The sequence below is a fragment of the Pieris brassicae genome, chromosome 2, assembly GCF_905147105.1.
Source record: "Pieris brassicae chromosome 2, ilPieBrab1.1, whole genome shotgun sequence".
Classification (NCBI taxonomy): Eukaryota; Metazoa; Arthropoda; class Insecta; order Lepidoptera; family Pieridae; genus Pieris; species Pieris brassicae.
The window spans coordinates 14295-42116 of record NC_059666.1 but is presented as its reverse complement, the minus strand read 5'-3'; the positions used below and the strand labels follow the sequence as shown (position 1 = coordinate 42116).

At 40.9% G+C, this 27822-nt stretch overlaps 1 protein-coding gene across 1 annotated transcript; it reads left to right on the top strand.

The window, feature by feature from the left end:
- The first annotated feature begins 13971 nt into the window (after positions 1 to 13971).
- Positions 13972 to 24293, top strand: LOC123720357 (protein serrate-like). Its single transcript, XM_045676926.1, has 8 exons — positions 13972 to 14183; positions 18282 to 18973; positions 19292 to 20138; positions 20390 to 20630; positions 20740 to 20903; positions 21328 to 21667; positions 21740 to 22317; positions 22473 to 24293. The coding sequence occupies exons 1-8, from the start codon at positions 14118 to 14120 to the stop codon at positions 23052 to 23054; spliced, it is 3510 nt and encodes a 1169-aa protein (XP_045532882.1). The 5' UTR covers positions 13972 to 14117; the 3' UTR covers positions 23055 to 24293.
- The last annotated feature ends 3529 nt before the right edge of the window (positions 24294 to 27822 follow it).

The window sequence follows — 27822 nt, the reverse complement described above, 5'->3', positions numbered from 1 at the left end:
CGAATCTACATCAGACAGGAGGATGTGTCTGTCTGATCCGCTATCGACCCTACGTCTGCTACACTATTCGTTTCACATTACAAAACAGATGTAAAAAATTTATGTTAATAAAATAGTGTATATACTGCGTAGTGGTAAACAGTTATACCTAACAATGTAATCACCAGTTTAAAGTCCTCCTCCAGGAAGTGTTTTCTCTTCGTCTCTTATATTTGAACTTGTATGGAAAAATGTAGTTCATGTAAAGTTGCCAATAATGAAACCTGATGTAATGCTTAAAGAATCAAGTCGAGATACCGCTAGCGAAGATCGACCTAGTCAGCCTATATTTTACACAATCGCAGATCTCGTGGAGGCGATTTAAATCAGTGTATCGTGTGGATGTCGGAGCCAGCAACTAATGTAAGCCGCGATACCGGGAGCAGAGGTCGCCACTCCCCGATACCCTGAAACGTAGCTGACTTTACTTGTTTACATTTAGGTATACATATACATTTAACTACGACATTTTACATCTCGACGGCTCAAAAACGTGTTACTTTTTAGTAATTAATTAGATACGGATTAAAGTAAGTATGTAGAGGACACAAACCGAGACATAAATTATTTAAAGTAATCTAAATATTTGCTTGTCGAACATATCTCGCTCAATAAAGTCTAGTTTATTGACAAGTGACGAGTCTCGCGTAAACATTAATAGTGTGACATACATCGATGTTTACATTAAATATGCTAGACCAGATGGTGTACATAAAATAGGCAATGTAGCGATTTGCAAGAGATTGAACCGAGTTCGTTTATCGTGATAATTAAAAGTCATGTGTAAAAATATAAGGTGCGCGGGCGGCGGTCAGTGGGCAGCGTGGGAACGCTCCAAATATTCGCTACTCGTTTTTTTTTTATCCGCGACCGCGTGTCGCCTGCTCGACACTGGATGCCAATTTAAATAAGTTTATGCGGCCCGAGACCAACTTATTTCTTATGTTACCCCGAAATAATACTAACCTAACCTTCACACATATTTTCCGTAATGTTTTAAATAACTCTTAGATATTAAAAATTTACAATATTAAACTGACCATAGGGATCACGTAACCGCAGCAGAAGGGAGTCAGTCAGCTGTTAAGCCATTTAATTTATTTTGATTTATTTTGCCATCGTAAAAAAATTTTTGAACTCGATGAGGCATTTTCTTCATTAGAACTAATTACGACATATTTTTAATCAGAATTGTTCATAAGATGTGATTTTTAAACGTAGATATAACACATAATAAAACTACATTATCAAATGAGGATGTACCGCACAGCAGTCTAAAAAGAATATTAATTTGATCAAAATATTACTTTAAACTAAAATTCGTTCAACAATAATTACTATTGAACGATATCGATTATGTATTTATGAGCCGATTGTCGACAACCAACAGATAGAGAAGTTCGATATCGCGAAGGCTGAATTCAATCTCCTGATACTAAGCTTCAAGATAGTTTATCCATTTGTCGAATTTTCAATTACACCGCTTGAACGGTTACAACTTCTAGGATTACCATTAAGAAACTTTACTCAATAAATTGCTATTTATTTAGAATTTGTTACGAAACCAATTAGATGAATATTTAAAGATATCTCGCGGTCATTATATTTATTTTAATTGGCTCCTATTTGTCATGTGTCCATTACTGGTGTCTTAGTCGTGAATGAGTCCGTCTTTTCATATACTGTATTTTGGACAAAATGACGAAAATAAAGGACTAAAGATGATTGATGAATTAGATGAAGACGGCGCGGTCCGTGCTCATGAGGCGGTCACGGCGAGCGATTACTCCAGATTTGACCATGGGGAACAGGCAAAGCAAACGGTAAAGGCAAAGCAGTCTTACGCAACCATACAAATAAGCCAGCAGTTTACAGAACCGCCAGGTACACTCGAGCTCGTAACATTGTAAGCGTAGATTATAGTAAAAAATTTACTCCAAATGTTGGTTATAATTACGTACCATGCTACATCTCATGTATTCTTGTACCCATTTGCGGGTTTGCTGGGCATATTTTGATTTTTTTTCTGAAAACTTTCATTTTCAAATAATAATATATTATAATTTGTTTTTAGTTCAAGGTCGTATCTAAGTTGGTATATATGTCGCAGATTCAACGCGATTAATAATTGCAAAATTGGTGTTACTACCGTCGTCCGACATTATAACACAGTCAGTGCGCACCTCCGGCGCAGGCGACGTTCGAAACTCAAGTGACTAGAGAATTCACTTACTGCCACGAAACAGTCACGCCACTGACATTTGGTAGATCACACAGACTAGGCATTGTCAATTGTCAACGTTGACAGTCTACCTTATCATACCACTACTAACTTCAGAGTGGCGGGTATTCATTCTCCGACATATATATTATAAAAATTGTTTGTCGTAGTTATTTCTGTTAATAAATAAACAAACAAAGTGAAATGGTATTTAAATTTCATAGAAATATGTTTCTTTAAGAGAATAATGCCAACTACAATCACACATTGAATAAAACTAATAATTATTATAATTTCCAAATTGTATTTCCATTGATATGACTTATGTTGCCACTTATCGAAAGTTGTGTGTACATTTCCAAGATAATATATATATACAAATATACTTGTACATGAGAATTATGATTTTATGTTTAAATTAGATGGCTAATATTGCATTTTTATAAGCTGTTTGTGAAATATTTTTAAATCTATTGCCAAAGTAATAATCCACTAAAGTACCAAACTCCTGGTTATCACGTAGGTGATTTAAATAACTTGGCGGTGACGGCGTTTAAGTCTTTAATATGGCAAGTTAAGAACCGTTTCTTAGTTACGGAACAATTGTGATGAAATCATATTACAAGCGCGACGATGTGACTGTTCTCTCGTGTTGGTACAGTGGACGGAAACTGCCGCCGGCGAGTACTTAGTCCTGAATGTAGCAAGAAGTGAGGGGACGATGTTATCAGCACCATGAATGTTATCGCGACAGACACGTCTATTCACTGCAACAGCTTTAACAACTTGTTACGGCTGAAAAATAATTACAGTGCCTCAAGAACCTCACTGACCATTGTGAGGCACTGGCCAGGATCTTAACTGGCCTGCGCTCCTTTTAATGGGTCGTTAATTAATCAGACATTGAATGTTCTTAGTGGCGTTGCGTTTTAGTATTTACTTGTTTGTGTAGCGCTTTGTACGGCCTTAAATATATAATTATAGTAACGAAGTTGTGGACTGAATTCTGTCAAGAAACGCATAAGGGCTAAGTTGGTGTCGTCGAAAGCTTTGTCTCCACTCGTAAAATGATAATATATTTGAAAGCGCAAAAAGTGTTTGAATGGTCGTCGGATGAGGTCCGTGAATACGAGCAAAAATCGGCACAATGCAACGCGGACAAACACACAAACAGCGCTTTTTATAACAGCCACGCACTTGCAGTTCGCTGTCATAAACATCGTGTTTTACAGTTCTTACTACTTTTGTGGGATCCACTTTATTATGATTTATTAGCGGCCGCCGCCCCAACTAATTAAACTGAACAGACGCACACAAACACAACCTGTATTTTGACAGGCTCATGCAGGCGAATCATAATATCTGTTAGTGATCGGAGTACCAGTTTGTCGATATTATGTCAGCGGTTTTCCCAGCTGCTGAAACATACGAAATAACAGCCGTAATTGCTACGAGTCGTAGAGGTTTACGACTCGTTTTACACCTATGCATAAACATTCCCAGCACACAAAATAAAACAAAGATTTATGTTATATCTTTGTTTGAATTTGCCACTACAATATCAGCTTAGTTTCATTGAAAAATTTAAAATAGGTCGGCCAACAGTTGTGCACCTTCATGTACATATCTAAACATATTCCCAAATACTGCTGACACAGCTTGCGCTTAACTTGACTCACTGCAACGGCCTCTATTCGCCCTGGACTTGCACGAGACCTCGGAAAGACTCTTAAAGTTATAGTCTCCACATATATTAGAAGTGGTGCTGTCCCAAATTGGTTCTGGAACCCTAAACAAAATATATTTGGCGCTATCGTGAATTAGATCCAGGACGGCACAGGTTGATTCTCAATATAATCATTTAAAACTTTACATTAAATAACAGGCTTTCGTTTGGAGGTTGAATATTATTCATTTAAGCATAAAGCCTGAAGACCACGTTGCAGTGTGTTAGTTTATTCTGATTTAAGATTCGATCCCACGCTTGATTTGCCACATTGCCGTATCTAGTAATTCAATGTGTTTATTATTTGTTATTTAATTCCTTAATTCAACATAATTATAAATAATCTATTTGATATATCTCAGTTATCTAACATATAGATATATTAAAATATACATATGTATTACATAATTAATGAGCTTGCAATTAAATCGTTGTGTAGTCAATATTAATGAGACAACAATAAGCGAGTCACGTCCCCGGGATGGGGCATGGGGGAAGTGGGGCGAATGCAGGAATGTAGCGAAGAAGCGGCGCAGATCGTGATTAAAACAATTCCTGCAATAAGTCAACAATCACTGCACCGGTTTACAAAAAGCTTCGCGGCCACAGTGTGTGGAACGGGTTCTTCGCCTTTCTGTAAACTCGTAATTCTACGAGCGTCACACGTAAGCCTTTTGATAGATCGGAAGGGCTGACGTGACTACCGTACTACGGCTTGCATTTTTGTTCTGTTATCGATTGTGGCATCGCCACTGAGACGAGATATGCCTCACGCGAAGCGGTCTCATGTCATAAATGAATGACTGTGCAGAATCTCTGCACTGTTAGCGTATCCCTGGTTCCTCTCGCATCCCGCTCTGGAACCAGTCGGTGGGCTGCCAAGGCGACGGCGGCGAGGGGAGGGGGGAGGCACCTGCGTCGCGAGGCCGTCGACCCCACGCCGCGCCGCGCACTCGAACCCCACGTTATTAGCCACCAAATCGTACGCCACCCCCCATTTTCGTGTCGTATAGTCTAGAAATTATAAAGCACAATGTAGCGGTTTTGTATGAAAGGCGCGTAGCTCACGATTCTGGCGCAACGCAATGCGACGGAGACGCGAAGGGACTGTTTTTTGGTCATCATTTAATAAACCGGAGGGAGCGTGACTCGCCTCACAATCGACACCTCTGCGAGAACTGTGCGTTTGCACCTATTCTACCGCTTTTAGTAGCTCCGTTTTCTTAAATAAAACATAATATTTCTTACAATAATGAGGTTTTGTATTTTGTAATTTGAGCCATGTTACAAATGCTTTATATGCACATAGCGACGCCAATTCCATAAACTCACGAAAGCTTTTGTGACACACTTGCAAAGTCTCAACTAGAAGCTTTTAACGAATAGATATGAGCCCAAATGAATATTTCCGATCCGAATGAGTGAGCGCTCCGCAGACAACACGGTGTCATAATGGGAAATGTTTAGGTATCTCGGCGTATAATCGAATTTATTAACATCCAGTGAACGAATCGAATCGTATCCACAAAAACTGGCTTAGTCGAGGTGAGGGGAAGGGGCGGGGGGAAAAAGGGGAGGGGATCGTCAATTCAATTAGCGCACACAATGAGGAGCTATTTAGTTGCGATGACTTTCATATTACGTAATAATAACTTTTGTGTTTGATGCACATACTTTTCACCGGTTAATTAGGCCTCTGAGTTTTATTTCATTTTCTGAACTAAATTGAAATAAGTCGGAAATGAGTATGTTTCTGGAAGCTTCTGATCTGCACCTCGAACGCTGTAACCAATAGATCTATGTAAATAGTGAAACCCTTTTAAATTAATAAATTCTAAATATATTGTTTTAATCATACAAATTATGAATTCCAAAAGCGCGTGTGAGTGACGTAACGTGATTACCGATACGTGAAATGGACTGCATAAAAAGCCTAGAGGCGGGAGGTGCGCGGGCGCAATTAGCCGGCGGCCGCACACAGGTGCGCGCGATCTCTCACGAATATTCATAACAGCGTTTTTTGTTTGTAATATATTCTTGTGTTTTAGCACCTTTTTTGTGATCGTCGGCCGTTTGTTCATTATTTGCATAAATTCCAGGTAGCTCGTGTTTCATGCTCTTAATTAAGTTATTAGAACGATCTTTGTTCGAGACGGAGCGATGGCTAAACCATTGGATATGAAGTAGGGGAGGTAGAACTCGGTACCTTCACCAGGGTGCAACAGGACAGAACAATAGTTTCTCTTTCAATTTTCTATTTCGATACTTTCTATCCTCATTGCTATGCACGTGTATAATAATCAGTTTTACTTAGGATTGCCGTCTCTTTTTAAACACCCATAGAGAACAAGCTTCTTCCTCTTTCAATAAGCTACACATTCTATGGCTACAATCACTGCGATGACGTCATTCTTTAAATTCCGGCCTTAGACACCGAGACAGAAGTTAGACGGATCGAGAATCCTCTCTTTTAGATTGGAGGAACTGTTCACCACCCTTCCTCGATAAATGTTCCCCAGAGAAAATTACATAAACTAGCGGTAAACAAAAAGTAACTTGATAGCAAAATTGTTGAAAAGCAAAAAATACTTCCGCGCATTGAATTTTTCTATTATTTAGACACGACCGCGATATTTTTTGGTGGATGGTGACGTTCTGATTAAAGACTCAAAGTAAAGTAATAACTTCAGTGTTAGTGTAATGGTTTCTTAAAACTTAGAATTTTCTAGAAAGTGACACTAACACTACTTTAGCCCCACACCTCATTGGGAGGCTTCGGCGCTTCATGAAATTGTTAGCATTTGTATACTGTGATGATGTAATATCATATTCTGGAGCAGTAATATTTGGCAAGCTAACTACCAGTGTCGGAAGTCAAAGTACGTTGGTGTAAATTTGTTTTGTCAGCTTACGAATTAATGCGCTATCAGTGTGGGGCACGCGTCCGATTGTGCTATCTCTTGGCTAATTATTATAATTGAATCGCAATTGTGACAAATTTTAATGTAATAATATTTTACAGTACTCATTGAACTTAGAGACGTAAATCACTTGACATCATATCGCCGTTGCTACTTCCATCCGTGCATCGAGCGTAGGCAATAATATCTTATGAGATAAAGTTTAGAGAATTCAATGTGCGCTCGCGGGCGGTTCCCGCTTTTTGCCAAAATCTCCACATCGCACATAAATCCTGCGCTGATGTGACAACCTCCTAACGGAGGGGGGAGGGAGATGGCTCATTAAAATACTTAAGCGAAATGGCGGAGACAACTCGTGAGAATCGCAGACTAATTAAGTGGCTAAATCGGGCTTCGCCTACCTATGCGCTCTTGTTTTGCATCAACGTTGCTAAACATCATGCCACTCCTTAGTATTGCTAAAAACCCTTACGAAGTCAACATAGCTAAATAGCAAACTTTGTGAGTACGACCATGTCGGTCGGATGCCGTTATCGACGGATGTAAGTCAGACTCGGTGCTCGTCTGAAGTGTGCTTTACAATTGGAGCATTTCAATTATTTCCATTATTAGAGATATTGTAAACTAAGAAGCTCTTTAACTAAAAGATACCTGAACTTGCCTTGTTTTAGTAAAAATATGGTTAGTTGAAAACAAATAAAATAATGTATTAATTTGACTATTTGCACCGAGAAATTATTTAATAGGCTTAGGCCAGGTCGATAATAAGTATTATTAATAATAATACCCGGAAGTCAAGTCATTAAGAGGTCCTCTACCTCAATCCTGAGACACGACAAAATCAAATCTATAGATTTTATAATAGCCTTATGATGAATGACATGAACAGTTCACGTGTGCTGCGTCTTCCGAAATTATAACTCTTTGCTTTAATCTGACAGATTCATTTATTTCATTAAAAACTGAATTGTTCAATGTGATTATAGTCCAATGTGAGTGACCAATTGATAAGAGGCAGTGTGTCAGTGTGTTTGTCGGCTATCGCCCGCCCACGTTTTGTTATGTCACCAACTTAATGCTATTTTTTATTTTATAGTGCCATTGTGGTTCACTCACCATACATTACGTGGCATTAGATCTAAGCATTTTCCAATTTTCCATTTCTCTCTTATCTCTGAGTCAGCGGGACCACATCCAACATTATATTATTTGGACGTAGCAAAGTTACTTCGAATTTTAGCGGTCAGCGGCGATCCCGAGATTAAATTGCGATTGTGATTAGTTTTGAGATCCTCAGTACCGAGTGCAATCACTCGCGAATTAGCCGAGCAACTGCAGATAATTTATCAAATTACGCGGCGATGCATACGCGAAGCAATTTACGAGATTCCCTCGTCTCTTAACCGTTACTCTCCTTCGATCGTTCTCGTGTCGTTTCTTTCATAGGGATATTTGTGTCGTCTCTTGGTGGGGCGAGCGACGTTCCACGGCATCATCTGGAGATGAAGCGATCGTTCGAAGCGGCCGGCCGGGTCCCGCAGCGAGATAGATTGCACTCCGCCATAATGATAAATATTCAGAGTGGCTCGAATGCCCAATAACATACACTTGTTATAGAGTTGTACAACATTTAAAGTAGTTGTGAATAAATTTATGATATACGTATTAGTTTGACTTTACGAGTATACTTTGTTAAACATATAAATCATTGGGAGAATGTGCAAGGGTTTTATTCGCTTTTGAACAGTAAATTGCTTAAAATGGATTCTTAGATAAATATCCTCCCACCGAGATAACATCACAAGCCTAATCTCTTGGATCTTCTCGTTCTCCATTTTTGGCAAACTCCATTATTTGATAAAATCCGAAGTGTGACTGTTGAGTAACTTCTTGCCTTGTTTCGTAGTTTACATGCGAGATAGTTAATTTTCTCAATAACTGACTCGACACAAGCCAGACTTAATTAAACCGTTCCGCTCGGAGCTTAAGCCCTCAGCCTCGACCCGGCGATACCTGATTTCTGGTTTTATTTCCCTTGAACTTCGTAATCAGGATCACGATACATTCCAGCCTCATTATTCACCACTATTTTATTTTATTTGTCTACTCTATATTAATAATGTCCGCTCAGAATACCTTTAGTATATATCCCGACCTGTATAGACTTTGTTCTCGTCGAGCGGAGCTTTCGAATATGTTATGATTATTGATGTTTGTCTTAACAGAACACCGATTATCCTGAAATGCGTACGAATAACTCGAAACCTGCAGATAAATTATTAATAAACTTAACGCTATGAGTATAATGTCATGGCTTATGTTAGATGCCTATAAGGAGGTAGAAGGTCGCAACGGGAAATCATTGGCGGATCCCGTAACACGTCGCGACCAAATCGATCACGTGTCGTTTACCGGTCGTGTCACGTCACGTCACGCGTCTGATTCGTCGGCTTCACTCAAACGTCTTGATGTTTTTAGAATAATATATTATTTTAGAAAATGGCACGTAGACTCGGCTCGCTTAAATCCCGCTACGATTAACTCCTACAAATAGGCGCTTCGAACAATATATCGGTAAATGGTCCACTCGAAACGGCAGCAGAAGTGCTCTATGGTACATCTCAACATGACAAGTGCTAGTCACAGATGGTAGAGATATAATAACGTCGGCGGCAGTTGCTATCAATTATTATTTACGAGCGACACTTGTGTCCTGCGCTCGCGCACTCCGCGCAGTGTTGTAAGCAGAGGGGTGACATTGTGTGGCGCTAAACGGTAATGATCCGCTCGTTATCATGTATTCATACATTTCATTGTTTGGTTATGGCGCGGGATGCCGCGACAGATGGACAGTTATCATTCTTAATATTCGAGGACTATTTAATTAAAGAGCCGTGATTTACGAATCGTTTCAATAAAATCCTCAAATAATCCAGTATTAACAATACAATACAAAAATATACAATAAAAATGGTTAAATAGTTTTTTTTTTATAAATTTTAAAAGGTTTGGTACGACACTACAGGCGCCGACTTCAATCTTTAATTAGCGCCTGTGCACTTGAACCCCACGGACCAGGAGTCTGTACTCCAACGGGAATCAAATCAAAGTTGGAGTCAAGACTATATTTTAGCCTTTTATTATTTTCTTGTGTGCTCGTACGAGGAAGGTGAGACGAGGCTAAAAGGTCCATACAGGCAGCATCCCATACCATATCCTCCACGGGATCGAAGACCGCTTGTCATCGTCTTTAGCGACGCCTGTAAGCTCCAAAATATTTGAAACTTTGAGGGAGGCAAGACAACGGCGTGGAATTATACTTTAATTATAATTAGTTTTATTATTACTCAAAGTTTTGCAAATTATGTGAAACTTATAAATCCTCTAGTACACTTACGTCAAAGTGCAGTTCCTACAGAACGGACTCGGCTGACGTCACGATCAGCTGGTCAAGACGTCGACGATGTCGTATTTAAATGAAACAACTCTATGTATAAGGAGTTACATCAGTTTTTGTGAGGCCCGCTGTGAAGGGGACAAGTTTGCATAGAGTGCCACGCCGTCTGTTCGTTCGCTGATACGAATACGAACAAGGGACAGTCCGGTATCAGGAATTGCAAAGTCTCTTCACGGAGAAACTTCGGTCTTTCAAATAGACGTTAGTGGTGGTGAGTGGAGGAACGTATTCGGTACGAGCGAGCGGAAGAATAGGCGATGTCATCGGTATTTGTCAATTCATTACTAATATCCTGTCGAGCACGCCGCCACACAAAACATTATGAAATTGCTCGATTTATAAAAAGCAGACGGGCAGGTCGCGGATCGCGGCTCAATGAGAGGTTCTTGCTCCCGTCTCCCGACTTACGATCTAACCTGTTCTCGACGAATACTATCGTGTTCCTAACTCGCTAAATTAGCTCTGCTAATTTTCAAAATGACTAAGTCTTGAAAATCTCGTTACAATATAATGTCATATGGGTATAATAATGTTTAATAGTCGTTCCTAACAAAATAGGGTTTTAGTCGATCTGTAGAAAAAGGCAATATTTAATTTGTATATAATAAATTGTGTGGATGAGGTGCTCAGTGCAGAGGGCGCCGGTCCATCTGTGACTTCGGACTCACGTTTATCAAAAGACCAGTTTTTCTGAACAAACTTTGGAAGTAGCATAATTCGAGACCCGTTTGTTCAATAGTTTGTGTAAACATCCCAGTTTGACTTGATTTTATTTGACTATATCACAGTATTTGATTTTAACATATCATTAGCAGTTTAACATCATTGATGTAATGAATAATATTCCCCATTTCATTTTTCAGTCCAAACTAAAGAGTTGATAAAAAAATAATTGGATCGTTCGATTCACGACTTGGAATATGTCTCAAGTAGTAAATGTAGCAATATGTTCGAATGTGTTTTGCTTATCATAGCCCCACTGATGACATGAGAGCACGTGGGAAGCTACTCCGCAACGAATTGAGACATTGATGTATTGCGCCCGCTAACTTATTATTATGCGAAATTAATTCCTAAAAGCGACTGTCAAAACTGATTTCACCTGTCACTGAGCGCACGCACACACGCGCAAACCGGATCCCATACATTCGATCTGTTTTTGTGATTGAAAGCTTTGATACACATTATCATTGCCTCTTTTTGTTTTCAAGCTACTTAACGAATAATGTGTTTTTACACAAGATACGGCAATGGTCTCTGTGAGTTTACATACTTATTTAGTTGTCATTCCTAAATCAATGCTAAAATGATTTTTTTTATGTAATAGCAGGCAAACGGGCAAGAGGCTCACCTGATGTGAAGCGATACCGCCGCCCATGGACACTCACATTGCCAGAAGGCTCGCAAGTGCGTTGCCGGCCTTTCAAGAATTAAAATATATTAATTGACTATATAAGTTTGGTTCCGTTTTTGGAAGCTCGCGCGGACATTTGTGTTTTATTAACTATTATGACTTTAGATATGAATGAATAAGAGTTTAAATAGATTTTGAAAATTGGATTTGCAAAGATTATTGTCACGAAGGACAAAAACAACACAAAACTAAGTTTTCTGGTCCCGCTTACTCTGTTTTATTGACTACAACGTGAGCCAATGTTTTTTCTCTACAACCTATTTGCATAAGATATGTCAAAACGAATCCATTACGACTTTGTTTAGACAAAATACTATTACCTCGCTTTAAATTCAGTTATCTGAATGAGGGTCTGCAGTTATCCGAGCTATGAGTAACTAGGTACCATATGTTTATATGTATGTATTCATGTTTCTGGGAATCGTCCGCGAAGTTAGCAGTCCGCGCACGCGCAGCCGTGAGGGCACGCCGAGTGGCCGTCACATTCTCGCTAAATCTCAGCGTCTCGTGTTCTACGCCATTCAACTAGTGTGTGGTTTTGTATGTATTCATTTAATTGTTTTCGTGAGCGGTATCGGCCAATATCCGAAAGAAGCTCGAAAGGGAGAACAAATATTGAAACTAAGTATTCTTTACGCTACACATGTGGTAAGTTCATTGGTATCGACGTTGGTATTGGAGTACACTGTTACAGTTTGGAACTGGCTTCATAACTCGAATGAGGCATGGCTACCGGGCGGGAGTCACGAGGCGCCTGGAGCTACGGTGTCAGCTGACACGTGCCAACAACAGGTGAGAGACGCCGTGTTCGATGGAGAAACTACTAAAACACGCAAATATAACAATTATACACACAGCGTTTACGTAAACATGTTCAGATAAAGAAAAGGTTGTCAACCATTTTCTTGGATAACTTGCGCTGGGATGTTGATTTTTTGTAAATACTAGACGTATTGAGTTAAATCTTAAACCGATAAGTGACACCAAAGGGAAATATAGTGGCGGAGGCTGATGTTAGATAAGGGTCGAGACGTCAGCCCTATCTCGTGGATATCGGCTGACGGCGTTCATCTTGTTTTGTTTAATTAAAATCCTCGTAGTGCTAGACCTCGGCTCCTCCCGACCCCCTCCCCCCTCGACTCCTCGACGCTGAGGTATTTTAATTAAATATGTTCCTCACTACCACACGGTATCAAAGAGAATCGACAAACACGCACACTTTTACAATATCAATATTTAAAAAATATAAATTGTGTATTTTCGATCAAATATTTTTTAAATTAGTAATTGTAATTATTTAATTAATATTAACCTCTAGGCCTCTAGGGTAATGCTATGGAATGCTAAGGAATCCTTATGTGCTTAATAGGTTCCTTGTTAATATCTCTGAGGTTATCTTACTTTGATGGTTTGGAGATCAGAGGCGTCTGTTTCTGTCGTCAATATTATATAAAGAGTACCAATTCTTAAAGGCCGGCAACGCACTGCGAGCCCTCTGGCATTGGGAGTGGGCAGCGGTAATACTTAACATCAAGGCCTGGTGTGGTCAGCCTTTTGCGTCTACTTACTCGAAACAAGTATATTTTGAAAATTGGCCTTGAGTACTCCAGGTTTCACAGCATTTTTTTTATATTTTCACCACTGCGCCATGGAGGCATTCCCTCTTAATGCAAAACGGTGATTGTTGTTGTTGGTTTGGTCCAACAATAAGTAAATTCTGTTACAGGTGTATATGGTAAATACACCAATATATGGTATGGTTTGGAAGAATACAATCAGAAATATAAAACGTGGCTTTTAACAAGTCAATATATTATGTCGGTCAAATGAATAAAGTTTAAGGATATAAGAGCGCGGGCCGGGGTCAGTACAATGGACCGCGGGAACAGGGCTCTCTATCACGTACTCGGTTGTGTTTTGTATCGGACCACAATTTGTCTCGATATCAAAGTTATTATTTTCTAATAATGATTAGACATGACTGAATCCAAGGGGCAACAAATGTAATATTACAATTTCTATTAGTCATTTCTTCCTAAGCTTGCTTTTGAAGCTGATTATGATCCCACCACACGTGGCGAAAGGTGTCGGTATTGCACTGTTAGCGCGAGGACCGGACCGTTCGGGAGGGTGTAAGGCGGGTGGGCGGGGCGGGCGGATCGCCGTGCGAGAGCGCTCAGTGGCTCTCCGGGCCCCGCGGCGAAACGACGTGTGCTAGTACCCGAGTGATTTTAGTGCCCGAACGAGTGCAGTGCCCGTGTGCAGTCAGTGCAGTGCCAGTGCTATGCGCGCGCGGTCCCGGCGCCGGCGCCCCGCGCCCCGCTCGCCCCGTTGACCCGATGAGCCCGCGCACGCCGCGGCGCTCGCCGCTGCTGCTCGCCCTCGCCCTCGCCACCACGCTGCAAGTAGGTGCCTCACCCTCTTACACTGAACGACCGTCTTTCACAAAGGAACGACAATAATATGGTTCTCTGTGAAATGGGATAAGGGACAAGTTGAAGGAAGAAAAGTGAGGGAAGAGTTTTTTAAAAGAAAGAACGCGTCAGTCGCGTTTTTCCCTGATTGTAACTGATTATCCACTTTAACGGATTACTGTAACATTAGTGTGGAACATTTTTACATTTGTTGCACACAACTCACACAAATATTGTTGGTTAAATAATAATTATAACGTTTAAAAAGTTCTGTGTTGTCCAATAATCGGAGGTTTCCAAGAAAGAAGTCTATTATTTATGAAATACATAAAACTGGTTTACAACGAACATATAATTTATTATAAACAAAACTTGAAAAGACAATCTAAACAATTCAAAGAGTGTCCAAGTTAGAATTAGGTAAACAGTCTGTGACCGTTTGTTCAAGAGTCAAAATTAAACGTAAACAAATTTAAATTTAATTTAATTATTATTGTATGTATTATTGTTAAACATAATCTATTTTTGACATAAAGAATACCTATATGAGCAAAATAAATACAACTCAACTAAAACATGGACGAAACCGTTTTCAAAATTAGCATGAGAATTCTTATATATCGTAATATTATTGCTTTTTTAAAGTTAGCGCGGTGTTTGATTGTGCCCTACTGTGTGATTTGCTTCCCTTGAGAGAAGAGCTAATTAACTTCAGTTATTCAATTATACATTGTAACAGACATTTGCCAATTTCACTTCTATTGAAAATGCTGAGGCGTGTGAATAATTCAAAAGGTACAAATTTCCTTTTTATCAATTTACAATAGCTCTCGCTCTCGAATCTTCGCATTACGGTCGCGCCGAGACACGACTTTACTTAGCAGCATTATTATGATCATCCTAATAGGCGCAGTGAATTATTTGAGTTAGTAGTTTGTAATGCGCGTATGTCGTTCTTTAAGAATTCAAAGTGATTCTAAAATTGCACGCTAGGAACTGGTTTGATTAATTATGCATGGATAAATGAGGAAGAGCCCGAAGTCCGAACACGTATGTAGACGTTCTCTTCAGTCGTTGACCTGACGAAATACTGCCTAATAGTGATACTGTTATGCGTGAGGTTTGACAGGAGGAAGTATTACGATAGATATTTTTTATGAAATGTACACTTTGTAGTAAGTATTAGGCCGAGGGAACAGTAATGTTTGTGTGTTACGTTGTTTGATCCACCCTCCACATATTTCAACACAAAATAGCGCGAAATTTGTATATTATGAGCATTAGAGCGGAACTCGGCGCGGTCGGAAATTGGTTGTAGATAACTCCGTCATACATATTAGGTATATTTATGTGGATGTTATGATAACATAAAAAATATCGTATTATTATGTAGTATTCGATTTCGCTTCCATAATTGTCTGTAGTAATGTGCCTAAATGATACTAAACCGGAGAGTTAAGCGTCGGTTGAGCTAGCGGAATTATTGAAATATTTGTGGTCTGTTTGAGGAGTGATGCAGTGGAGAGTCACTCCGTTTTGGTCTGAGAATGCCGTGATAATGTCGTTGTTCCGGCGCAGCATCCGCCGCTTGGGAACCTAACGCTCACACTTTCCTACACCTTCAGCACTAAAACTGACCAATCATTCCGTCTTTATTTGAAAAGAATAAGTTAAAATTGATACCTATTAATTACTCAAACTTAAGTCGCAAACATCAATAATAATAATTAGCTTTTGAATTTTATTGAAACTGAAGAAGGAAAGTTAATGAAGCTTGGCTCGTTGGGTTGACTTTATACTTTCGAAAGTATAAATGTATGTGTTAATCTAATCTCGAACACCAAACGATAATTATTATATTTATATTATTAACTCATTTCGCCCCAATATTCGTGTAAAACCATATCTTTATCATCATTTCTTTTATTTTCTTTTAAAAGGCACAATAACGAAACACATACAAACACTTACAGAAAACACATGACATACAACAACACAATACATGCATGTGCATGAATAACAAGTGTGCACAACATTTAAGGGGAATCATTACGATGACAATCAGAAAATAACTTAAATATTAAAAGTAAAAGACAAACTAGACCAAAAATTACAGTATCATAACTAGCGGACCGCACAGAATTCGTTCGGTCAAAAAGATTTGAAATGTGGCAGATTTTTGTTCCTACCAATTTTATAGTCGGCGCAAAAAATTCTCATGAGGGTGATGGTTCTGCCATCACCCGAATGATGAGCCGATGTGTGAGGTTCAGCTCGGGGGACCAAAGTATCTTCGCTTCCACGAACTTTGGCTACTTTTCTGTGACAAACTAAAACACCCCGACTGGGATGTCTGCTAGAGGGCTTCAAACAAAGAGGCGAACTTAGGGTTCAAACGTGATTGGAAAATAATCTAAAAGGATAGTGGGAAACTAAAAGTGACAAATATTTAAAAATTATGTGCCTCATTGATATATTTTTCTATTAGTATGTATTCAAATAAGTTTGCTCAGATAGGGATATCAAATTATTAATTCAAAAATTAAATCCTTTTTTTAACGCGATTTGTTTGACAGATAATGTGAAAACATATGCATTTTATGTCGCATGCCTAAACTAAAATAAAATAAATAATATCGCAGAGCCAACTAAATTAAAAATTAATACGAATGATCTATAGCTATTACGCTTTTTGATTATTCAATTTGGTCGGGTTCGCGATATTATCACTTGTTGTGTTTCGGAACGCGACATTGCTTAGACAACAGTGAGTGCTTGTAATTTAATATGAACTTTATTGAATAGAAATAAAGTTCAAATTGACTCTACATTTTATTTACAAAACGTTTGTATGGGAAAAAAGGGCTGTTTTAGGGTTTTCCCGGAAATTATTCGAATTTTTCTCGTCGTAAAACCCAACCTAAGACTTCAACGAACATTTAAAAAAAAGAATTGGTACAATTGGTCCAGGCGTTGTAGAGTTTAGCGCTCGCTTACCAGGCGTTGTGCTTACCAACACATTTTGCGATTCATTTTTATATTATAGAAGATAAGACTAATTTCCTGGTAGTTTTCACATTACCTATAATAAACGGGAGTAGTTTAGGCAAGCCTTATTTTCTCTTGGTTACTTTTTAGGTTTGACTGGGTTTCCCCTTTACTACCTGGGGTGAGATGTTCAACTTTCTTTTATTCCTGTATAGCATATGAGGACTTCACTAGTGAGCGTCAGAATGGCCGGTCACTAGTCGTGTAATATGTTAAAATGTCGTTTAAAAATTACGTCCCAATTGCTTCTATTTATATTAGCAATTCTTGTATATTGTATATTATGTATAATATTTTTGCCTGTATATTTTTACCAGGCGTATTCCATGACACGTATGGTATCGAGGTTTAAAAACTTAGGAAGAAGAGGAAGCAAAATATGAACTATGAAATAATCGGTAATCATTATAGTGAGTACAATAAGATAGGAGACCAGCTATTCAGACGTCAGAATGGACGGTCACTAAAGTTGTTATGGTTCTCCTAAAATACTAAGGAAGCAAATGTATTAGTAAATAGGTCCTAACATGTAATAGAACTCTTGCTATTTCACTCAATATAAAGCCGTATTCTCGCCGTATTGAGCTCGATGTAGCCCACGAACCAAGAATAAATAAGATTGGATACAATAATGGTAAGGAACCCATTGAACTAAAACAGAATTTATTTTGTTCCAAGACCTTACTTAGTTTCATAGTTTCCTTTCGTGCTTTTTCTCAACATTCTAAATAATATGTGTTTTTGTTAATCCATGATATAAATATCGCAAGTTTTAAATTTTTTATATAATGTAACAAGCCTAAGCTGTTTAGATACAACGAACGCAATGACATTTGGATTGTTGTCGCCACCTTCGAAATGTTTCGATGCGTTAAAACGTTAGCTGAGCTCACCAGTCACCAGTACCTACATATATTCGGCACGTCAGCACTTCGCAAAGTTGAAAAATAATGTTTAATATTATGTTATTAATACATTTATGGTCGTCACATAAAACTAAATTTGTATTAATTTATAATTAATCAAACACTTTTATCGCAGTGCGCGGCGGGGGCGGGCGTGTTCGAGCTGCAGGTTCTGGAGTTCTCCAACTACCGGCTGCAGCTTGCGTCTGGTCGATGCTGCGGTGGAAGTGAACCCGCGACCGTCACCTCTCCGACGGTTTCCACACCTTCTGCAACCTGCGCACGTCCGTGTCACACGCGGTTTGCCCTGTGCCTTAAGGAATACCAGTCGGCGGCGGCACCTGGAGCCTGCTCATTTGGCCGAGCGGCTTCCCCCGTTCTCGGCACAGACTCGTTTACGCTCGCCGACCCGCTATACACGCTCGCGTTGCCTTTTTCGTTCCGTTGGACGCGCTCCTTCACGCTCATTCTGCAGGCCTACGACGATTACGACTACGTGGGCGGCGTCGACGGTGAGACTGGGCTTATCGAACAAGCGTGGTGGTCTGGGATCGTGGAGCCGGGTTCCGAATGGCACGCTCTAAGACACGCCGGGTCTGCTGCCGCATTGGCCTACCGCGTGCGAGTCCTGTGCCAGCCTAACTACTACAACACCACCTGCACCAGCTTCTGCCGCCCGCGTGATGACAAGTTCGGCCACTATTCGTGCTCGCCGCAGGGCGACAAGCGGTGCCTGCCTGGCTGGCAGGGTGATAACTGCGAGAAACCAGTCTGCAAAGAAGGATGCCACCCGGCGCATGGCCGTTGCGATCGTCCCGGGGAATGTTTGTAAGTTCCATCGTCGTTACTAATCAAATTTGAAGCATTCGATAAAAAAAACAGTTATTTTTTCTACAATTCCTTACATTTACTTATTTAATATTAACTTTTCTTGAACCTTCGACCCTTCCCAGACATCGCTTTGCCTAACCAAAGACATTCATAGCCCGCCAAAACTTTTGGCTAAAGAAATCCTTCCATATTTCCCTTATCTTAGTATTAATACTGCATCCACTTATATTAGGCCTGCTGTAAGTATGAATAATATACGAAAATTTGGTGTTCAAATTTCTCGAATAAACTCTACTGATCGCTGAGCGTGCGCAGGTGTCGACCGGGCTGGCGCGGTGACCTGTGCGCACAATGTCAGCCTTACCCGGGCTGCAAGCACGGCTACTGCAACGGCTCCTCCTGGGATTGTACCTGTGACACTAATTGGGGTGGCATCCTCTGCGATCAAGACCTCAACTACTGCGGCACGCACGAGCCTTGCCAGCACGGAGGCACATGTGAGAACACGGCGCCCGACCAGTATTTGTGTACGTGCGCCGAAGGCTTCTCGGGCGCCGACTGCGAACGAGTCGACAACCCTTGCGCCCCACAGCCTTGTGCGCATGGTACGTGTGAGCTAAGCGCCGCCTCTACCGGGTTTACATGCGTCTGCGAGCGTGGCTGGACAGGCACTCGCTGCGATCTGGATGCCGACGACTGCGCTTCGATACCCTGTCTTAATGGTGCTCTCTGCCACGACCGTCTCGACGCCTTCCAGTGTGACTGTGCAGTTGGCTGGCGCGGTCTCACCTGTTCCGAGGACGTAGACGAGTGCGCCGAAGTCCAAGTTGGACCCGAGGGTTCTTTGGGACCGTGTGTCAACGCGGCGGCATGCAACAACACGGCCGGCGGCTACTCGTGCACTTGTCTCGCCGGTTGGACGGGCCGCGACTGCGAGCACAACGTGGACGACTGCACGGGTCAGTGTCTCAACGGCGCAACATGCATTGACCTCGTGGATGACTTTCATTGTGCGTGCGCAGCCGGTTGGGCGGGACGCACTTGCGCCGAAGACGTCGATGACTGCGCGCCGCGACCTTGCCGTAACGGCGGAGAATGCGTGGATCTTCTCGATGCTTATCGCTGCATTTGCCCCGTTGGATTCTCGGGCGTGGACTGCGAGGTTAGCGGCTTGCGATCCTAATTTTTTTAACATAGCACACTATAAACTTTCGTTCACTATGACTAACATTATATTAAAGAATATAACCAGCTTAATTCGACTTAACATTTCTCTACAGCCGCAACTAATACACTAAACGATCTCTGCTTCTAGCTCGCTTCCTGTTCGGGACGGTTCTGTCCGGTGAGTGGTTATCCTCTACTGAAAATGTAGTGTCGTAGTTGTATCGTTGTAATCGTGTCTGTCTGTAGGACGACCGCGACCACTGCGCCGGCGCCCCGTGTGCTAACGGCGCCACTTGCTACACGGCACAGAGCGACTACTATTGTCACTGTGCGCCCGGCTGGACTGGAAAGAATTGTACGCAGCGCGTCGTGCCGCCCTTGTTGCTAAAAGAACCAAACGAGTGTGTTCCGAATCCCTGCCAGAACAATGGAAGTTGCTCGAGCGGCCCCGGAGGCTTTTCGTGTATCTGTCGTGATGCATGGACCGGTAAGTACTAGACTAGGATTTTTGATACATTCTAATGCTAACCTAGACCTATGAGTATATACACTTATTGCCTCCATCACTTACCCGTTAACCTGTCTGACACCTGCAGGAGAAACGTGTACGAAGACGGTGGAAGCGGTTTGTTCCCCACCTTGTGCCAACGGTGGTTCCTGTGCTCTGCTACATGCGCCGTTGAATGAGACGCCCCGCGCTCGCTGCGTCTGTGCCCCCGGCTGGGCCGGGCCCGCTTGTGATCTGCCCCTCGCTCCTCAGGTAAATAATGCTATTTAATGTATTGATTTGACTGTAACATTTACGTAAGTAGTGGTTGAATATAGCTTGCACACTTACTTACTCATGTACGTAAACGTACGCGGTCACTGACTCGCTTTAATAGCCTCCTCGGCCAGGGTACGTCTGTTATGCTCTCCTAAACTAAAACCTAAATTATTACTCGACACACTATTTTAAATTATGTTCGATACAAGAGACAATTGATTCAGAATGTAATGTAATGTTTCACTTTAAATGTTGTGCACACTTGTTATTGATCCACATGCATGTATCGTGTTGTTATATGTCATGTGTTTTCTGTAAGTGTTTGTATGTGTTTCGTTAGTGTGCCTTTTAAAATAAATAAATAGAAGATAGAGACGGTACATTTTATACACAAATCATAGATTTTCGGATTTGATAGGTCGTTCCTGCCGCTGGCCCTTGTCCGTGCCTACACGGCGGTTCGTGCGTGGCGGTCGGTGGCGCCTGGGCCTGCGCCTGTCGCAGCGGCTGGGGTGGCGCACGCTGTGAGATCCCCGCCGACGCGTGTGTCTCCGCACCTTGTCGCAACGGAGCACGTTGCGTCGGCGGAGCCGGATGGTGGGCGTGCGAGTGCCCGCCGGGTTGGGCTGGTCCCGACTGCGGCGCTCTCGCGTGCCAACCGACCTGCCCGCCGCCCTCGTTGTGCGCACCCGCCGCCAGCGCGGCACGATGCCTCTGCCCCGCCAGGCCGTCGCACGTCGCCCGACGGTGTTTGGAACGTGAGTCGAAGCGAAGCCGACGTAACCCGGATCCTAAACGCGGCGTTTTAAACAGCGATCTTTATTTTTCAGTGATCGCCGGTCTAGGAGAAGAGAGTGAGACGAGAGAAGTCATCGTAATCGATGAAACGGAGCCTGTGGCGGCAAACGCGGCGAGCGAAGGGCCCGGTGCGTGCGGTGCCGAGAACGGCACGTGGTGGTGGGGCTGCAATGCATGTCGATGCGCGCGTGGTGAAGCTGTATGCACGCGCCTCTGGTGCGGTCTGGCTGATTGCCTGGCACCGGGTGCGCTGGCATGTCGCACTGACGAAGTCTGCGTCCCAGCCGCGCCCTCACTTTGCCTGCGGCCGCCCTGCGCCCCGCTTGGTGAGTGTCGGCGCGTCGCAGGTCGACGCGTGGAGCCGCCCGCGTTGCCCGCCCCGGCTGCATGCTGGCCAGGCTCGCGAGCACCGCCTCCTCCAGGGTGTGCGAGGGCGGAGTTGCGGCTCGCTCGAGAACGGTTGGCGCCGGGCGCTCACGTGGAGCGGGCGTGCGGGGCTCTGCGGCGGGCCCTAGCTGCGGCCCTAACCGATCGTTCGACACCCGCTCCACCTCTTACTCTTCTTTGCGATCTCGCAGCCGACGACGACGATGCCCTCGATTTGGCACTTGTGAGTATGACTCCTTTCGCTTTAGTTCAGGTGCATTTTAAACAAAGGAGGAAACAGAAATTGGTTTTGATTAAATTACCTAATTCCAGTGTAAATTTATTTGAAGTAAAATAAAGTATTTACTTATTTATTTTATTTTAAATAATTAATTCCAGTGGGCGGGTGAAGACGATGGACGGCAGCCGCCAACCGAAGACGAGACGAGTGCACTAGCGAGTGCCGTCAAGGCGCTGAGTGAATTGGTGGCGCGTCGCCGCCTCAACCACCACGCGCTGCTCGGTGCCGCTCTTCGCCTGCGCTTGTCTGCCACCACGCCACCTCCCGCTTCTCCCGCCGCGCCGGCCGCGGTGCCGCAGCCCGCCTCCGGTCCCGCTCTGCTCGTCTTAGCCGCCACCGTTCCGCTGTTACTCCTCGGCGCCGCCGCGGCGGCCGCTCTGCTGGTTAAGCGCCGAAGGATCGCCGCCGCCACCGAAGAACGCACGCGACGCCACGACGAAGAGAAATCGAACAACTTGCAAAACGAAGAGAACCTCCGACGCTACGCGAATCCTCTGGGCGGTCGAGGTGAGGCTGAGGCTTTACCACGAGCGCACTCGTTGTACAAGGCGCAGAACGCGGACGCCCGAAACAACGCTCCAACACGCGAGAAGGAGCTCACGAAGCGAGCCCTTCCGCCGCCAGATCCGCCGCCCGCCGCTAGGCATCCGCCTCCCGAAAGGCTCACAGTTCTAGTCTGAACGACTCCGTTTAAGAATTGGCACCTGCAATACTCTGTTCTTTGCCTTGGAACGTATTCGACTCGGTCGAGAACGAGTCAATATTCATTTTGTTTAACGCTATGAAGTCTCGGGATATGATTGATACGGACTTTGTTTTTTTGATGATGTTAGATATTGTGATATTTGTAAGTACCTCCAGGTGTACCTGCGCCGAGTCTGCCCCTCGGTGGAAGGTTGTGAAGGAATGTTGAGTCGAGACAGTATCGGGGAAAGGATGTGTATGGGTGTAAAGTATTTATTGAAGCTGTGTGATCGTTTTTGTAAATATTATGTATTTTTGTAAATAATGTTAAATGAGTTAAGAATCTGAGAGTACTTTAATGAATTTTATAAAAAAAAACTTAGAGATGCTGTAATATTTTTTGTAAAAAAAAGGTTGTATAATTGTGAATGATCCAGCGAAAATGTTGTAATAAAAGATTGAAATATTTGCAATGTCGTCTAATTCACAACTTGGGCCATAACGGTTTCCCCGGGAATTCAGGCTGAACGATTGAGTTATAAGATCTTCTAGATTTTAAGGAAGTACTTGCCGCAGCCTCATGATAATAGATGATTTAGACAATAAAGGATTGAATAATATACTATAATATATACTTTATTTAGTATATATGAATGTATACATAGTGGGATTTTTGATTTCTCAGCCGGAACACATATTGTTATATTACCAAGAAATTAAATTAATAACATTGTTATATTGTCACGTATACCTCACTATAATCATACAAAATTGCGATATTCTTGCGGTAATCTTTCACCCACGAGTGGACACGCAGGTATGAGAAGGATAAATAACATTTAAACATATATTTCTTGGATAGGCCTTGAAATATACGTAATAAAATATGTAAAATGATGCGAAAAATGTCAACAACAGTAATATTCGGTAAAAACACAAGAACTAATGGTAATAACCACAACTGAAAAGCTTTATTCAGATGTAGTAGGGTCATTGGAAAGGCACAATGATAATGATAGCTATGTATTAACACTACAAGGCAAACTAACCAAAAGTGCAGCAGACGTCTCAAAATCATTTGTAGATAACTTTATACTACGCTATGGAATACCGAAAGAAATTGCAACGCCAGAGAAGCAGAATTCATGTCATCGACTATAAAATAAAAATATATGTTTTTATGGAATATAAGATACAGGTATTACTTATTCCACGTCATTTAATTTGTATCGCACACATCCCTACTCATCAGCAAAGAAGACAGAGAGAGGGTGTATGGAGGCCGAGAGAAAAAGCCGGAGTAAAAAACTGTCGGTACTCTTTTAAAATAGCAAATCATCAAACAACACTTATTTTAAAACAAATATCGCGAATTTATTAGAAGAAGCCTGTCTAGCACTAGTCCCAGTCTCGTTTAACAACTATATAATCGTAACTTTATAGTAAGCCTTTTTACACAGCTTTCCTTTAATACATTTCTTAAATATATATTTTTTTCATTAAAGTTCTATTTTTGTCATTAAATAAATGGTACAAAATACTGATGGTTACGTGTTTTTTTTAAATATTTATTTTAATATAAATAATTATATAATCAAGTAATAGATAATTTGGCAATGTTTCTGTTGAGATACATTGTTATCGTAATATATTTATGAATGCTCTTGGCAATGTATCCCTCAAGACACACGTGATTTTTTTTTCAGAATTTTTTTAGACACGTTAAGTGCTATGAATATTGTTTGATATGAAAAAATATTTTTTTTACATTATTAGTCATATGAATTGGTCAATTCTTATATTATTTGTATCGTACATATTATATCAAATGTTATTAAATATATATCAACTACAGTATCTCACGCAAATAATCATTTATTGAATAATACATTTTTCCAAAAGTCATACACGATTGTCGATTTTTAAAACTCTAGTCGGAAGATCTTTTAATTCATTTGGTAAATTATTGTAAACATTAATTGCCATACAAAAGGTAGTCTTCCTAAACAGTTCAGATAGATTTTTGGCACAGCCAAGTTTTCCCCATGTGTCCCACAAAGAACGGTTCGGTGGCCGTCGATACACAATCTTATACTAGAATAATAAGTCCTGACTATATACCTCGTTACAATATCTTCTTACCAGGAAGAAAGGCACACAATATTATCAGCCGTAAGGATTTGGAGAAATTCTAGTAGTTTGGGCACAACTCCTCCATCCTCCACCTCCTCCTCTAACACCTTGTCTCACGATAGTTCTCAAAAACGCACTAAACACTCACTATAAAATTCTAAATAGTGGACGTAACTATTATCAATTATAATTAACAAAAAGTATATATCAAAATAAAAATGTGTCTAACGTAGCCCGAGTAAATCTCAACAATGACTCAACTAATAAATGTGACGATCGGCCGAGGAAAAATATTTGCGATCACTCTCATCAAAAATTATTAAATGAAAATTTATTGGCATTTGAGAGTTATTGAGGGAGGCTATGGGCTTAATCGGATTCGCCTCGCTGAGGTGATTTAGAAGAGCCTAATCTCGATGGGTTTCGGGCTAAAATATATATAATATTTTGGCTGGTAATCCACCCTACCGTATAGTTGTGGGCTGGATCACTGCTGGCCGTTGCTAGTGGAGTATAGGTGTTCCCGTGCTGCCCGCGACGAGATCTTCCCGATGGTGATGGTTGAGGAGCTGTTCCAGCTGGTCAGCAGGTATCTTGGTTTCCAGTGGAACAGGTGATGGCGGGTGTGTCCAATATAGTGAGTAGTCTGGTGGTCCATTATGTGGGCTACTAGCTGAATGTGGTTTATGATTTTTAATATCTGTGGATCCTCTGGAAACCCTGGCTTCTAAGTTTTGTTTGGTGGTATCTCGCTGAGTGAAGGTCTGACCCTCTCGTTATTAGTTTCGTTGAAAGCGTAATTTTACACTTGTTTATGTAATATATTGTTATTAAAAATCTTGGATGATTTGAGGGTGATTCACCACCAAAAACAGATTTTCCAGGGTTTTTCCGAATTTGTTGTGTGATATGTCCTTAGATAGGTGGTCGTCTGGGCTATTTTATGGGGCAGCTAACTTTTTTACAACTAGTAGGGCCTAAGGCTGGAGGGCGAAACCCCGGTCTTTGCTCCCCAAAAAATCTGGTGTCAGTCAGAAAATTACAATATTGGTATTGCGTGATAGCCCTCGAAGAGGACTATCGATTAGCACTATAAAACACTATGGTTATAGATCTGTTTAAAAAGTTATTCACCTTTTTCTCGTTTTTCGGTCCTAGTATCCTAAAATTTGAGTCATTAGAATCAAATTTTTGGTCGAAGTGTAAGTTAAATTAGCTCTACAACACTAAACACTTAAACTAATTTTTACGATATAAACAGTGTAATTTGTGTTTTTTTGTAATTTTTAAATTACAAAATACCACAAATTACCCTGTTTTTTTACAAAAATTAAATACTAAACAAAAAAATGTAAACGGAATTTAAAACAATCGCATCTACTGATATAAAACTTAACACTGTAACTACACGAAATCCTATTTTTATGAATTTATTCAACTTTTTTTGGCGCGGAGCGACGCGAATTTTGCCCGTTCCGGGTGGCGTTTGGACGCGGACTGGGTTAGGTTAGGTTAGGTTTTTTTTAATTTTTGTTTGTACTCATTTGTTTTTATTATGATTATTGTGGCTTATAAGCTATATACAAGTGGTTCACAAAAAAGGATGGAGATGCAAGGAAAAAGTGGCTATTTGATACCGCCTTTGTTCCTTGCATCTTATGTATCTTGCATGACAACGTTGCTTAAGAACGATATCATAAAAATGAGTAAAGCTTTCAATATAAAACACAAGTCTAAATTGTGCGCAAAACACTTAGAATTCCAAACCAATGAAGATACTCCGATTTACATATCTGAAAATTTAACGCCAAAAGCATCTAGACTCCTTTATCGTGGAAAACAGTTGGTGAGATCAAAGGCATATAAATATTGCTGGACTTCGTATGGTAAAGTATATCTAAGGAAAGATGATACACCAATACTTTTACTCAAGACTTAAACTCAAATACAGCAAATAATGCAATCCTGCTGACTATTGCGGGTTTTATTAGTTTTTAAATGTACTTGTCACTTTATCTTATGCAACTGTTATCACAACAAAATATCTTCTTATGTAAAAACACTAAAACATTATACACCATTGTACACTCACCTTCTGTCTCTTTTACTCGGGACAAAATTAATACTGCAACCGTAATTTATGTTCTCTCTCTCTCTTAAAAGTATCACGCAAAATACAAAAATACTCAATAGTACCCACTAATACTGCATGTCATAACTCTTATTGCTAAAATACCAATACCTTTCAATTATTTGATCTACATTGATTATGGTCATAGAAAAGCATACATTTCTGCTTTCTCTTTCCTTTACACGTTTAACGCAAAATGCAAAAAACCTCGTTACTATTATATACGTTAAATACGGCATGACATGGAATTTATTGCTGAATTACCAATACCTACCAACTATTCGATTTACATTGATTGTGATCATATATGATCAATCAAATGATTTGGAAAAAGAAAACATTTCTTTTTCCAAAATTTATTATGGATAATACACTCACAACAATTCATGATTTAGATGAAACTGAAATAGCTATATCCACTTCGTGTGAAGTAAAAAATCTAAAGCAATTTATAAACCCTAAAAAAAGTGATTTAACCATTATAACCCAAAATATAAGAA

What these genes read in the sequence shown, in the direction of transcription:
- LOC123720357 (XM_045676926.1), top strand. Translation starts at nt 14,118, where the DNA reads ATGAGCCCGCGCACGCCGCGGCGCTCGCCGCTGCTGCTCGCCCTCGCC. An exon ending in CCCTCGCCACCACGCTGCAA is followed by an intron (nt 14,184 to 18,281) that starts GTAGGTGCCTCA and finishes CTTTTATCGCAG; the next exon opens with TGCGCGGCGGGGGCGGGCGT. An exon ending in ATCTGCCCCTCGCTCCTCAG is followed by an intron (nt 20,904 to 21,327) that starts GTAAATAATGCT and finishes CGGATTTGATAG; the next exon opens with GTCGTTCCTGCCGCTGGCCC.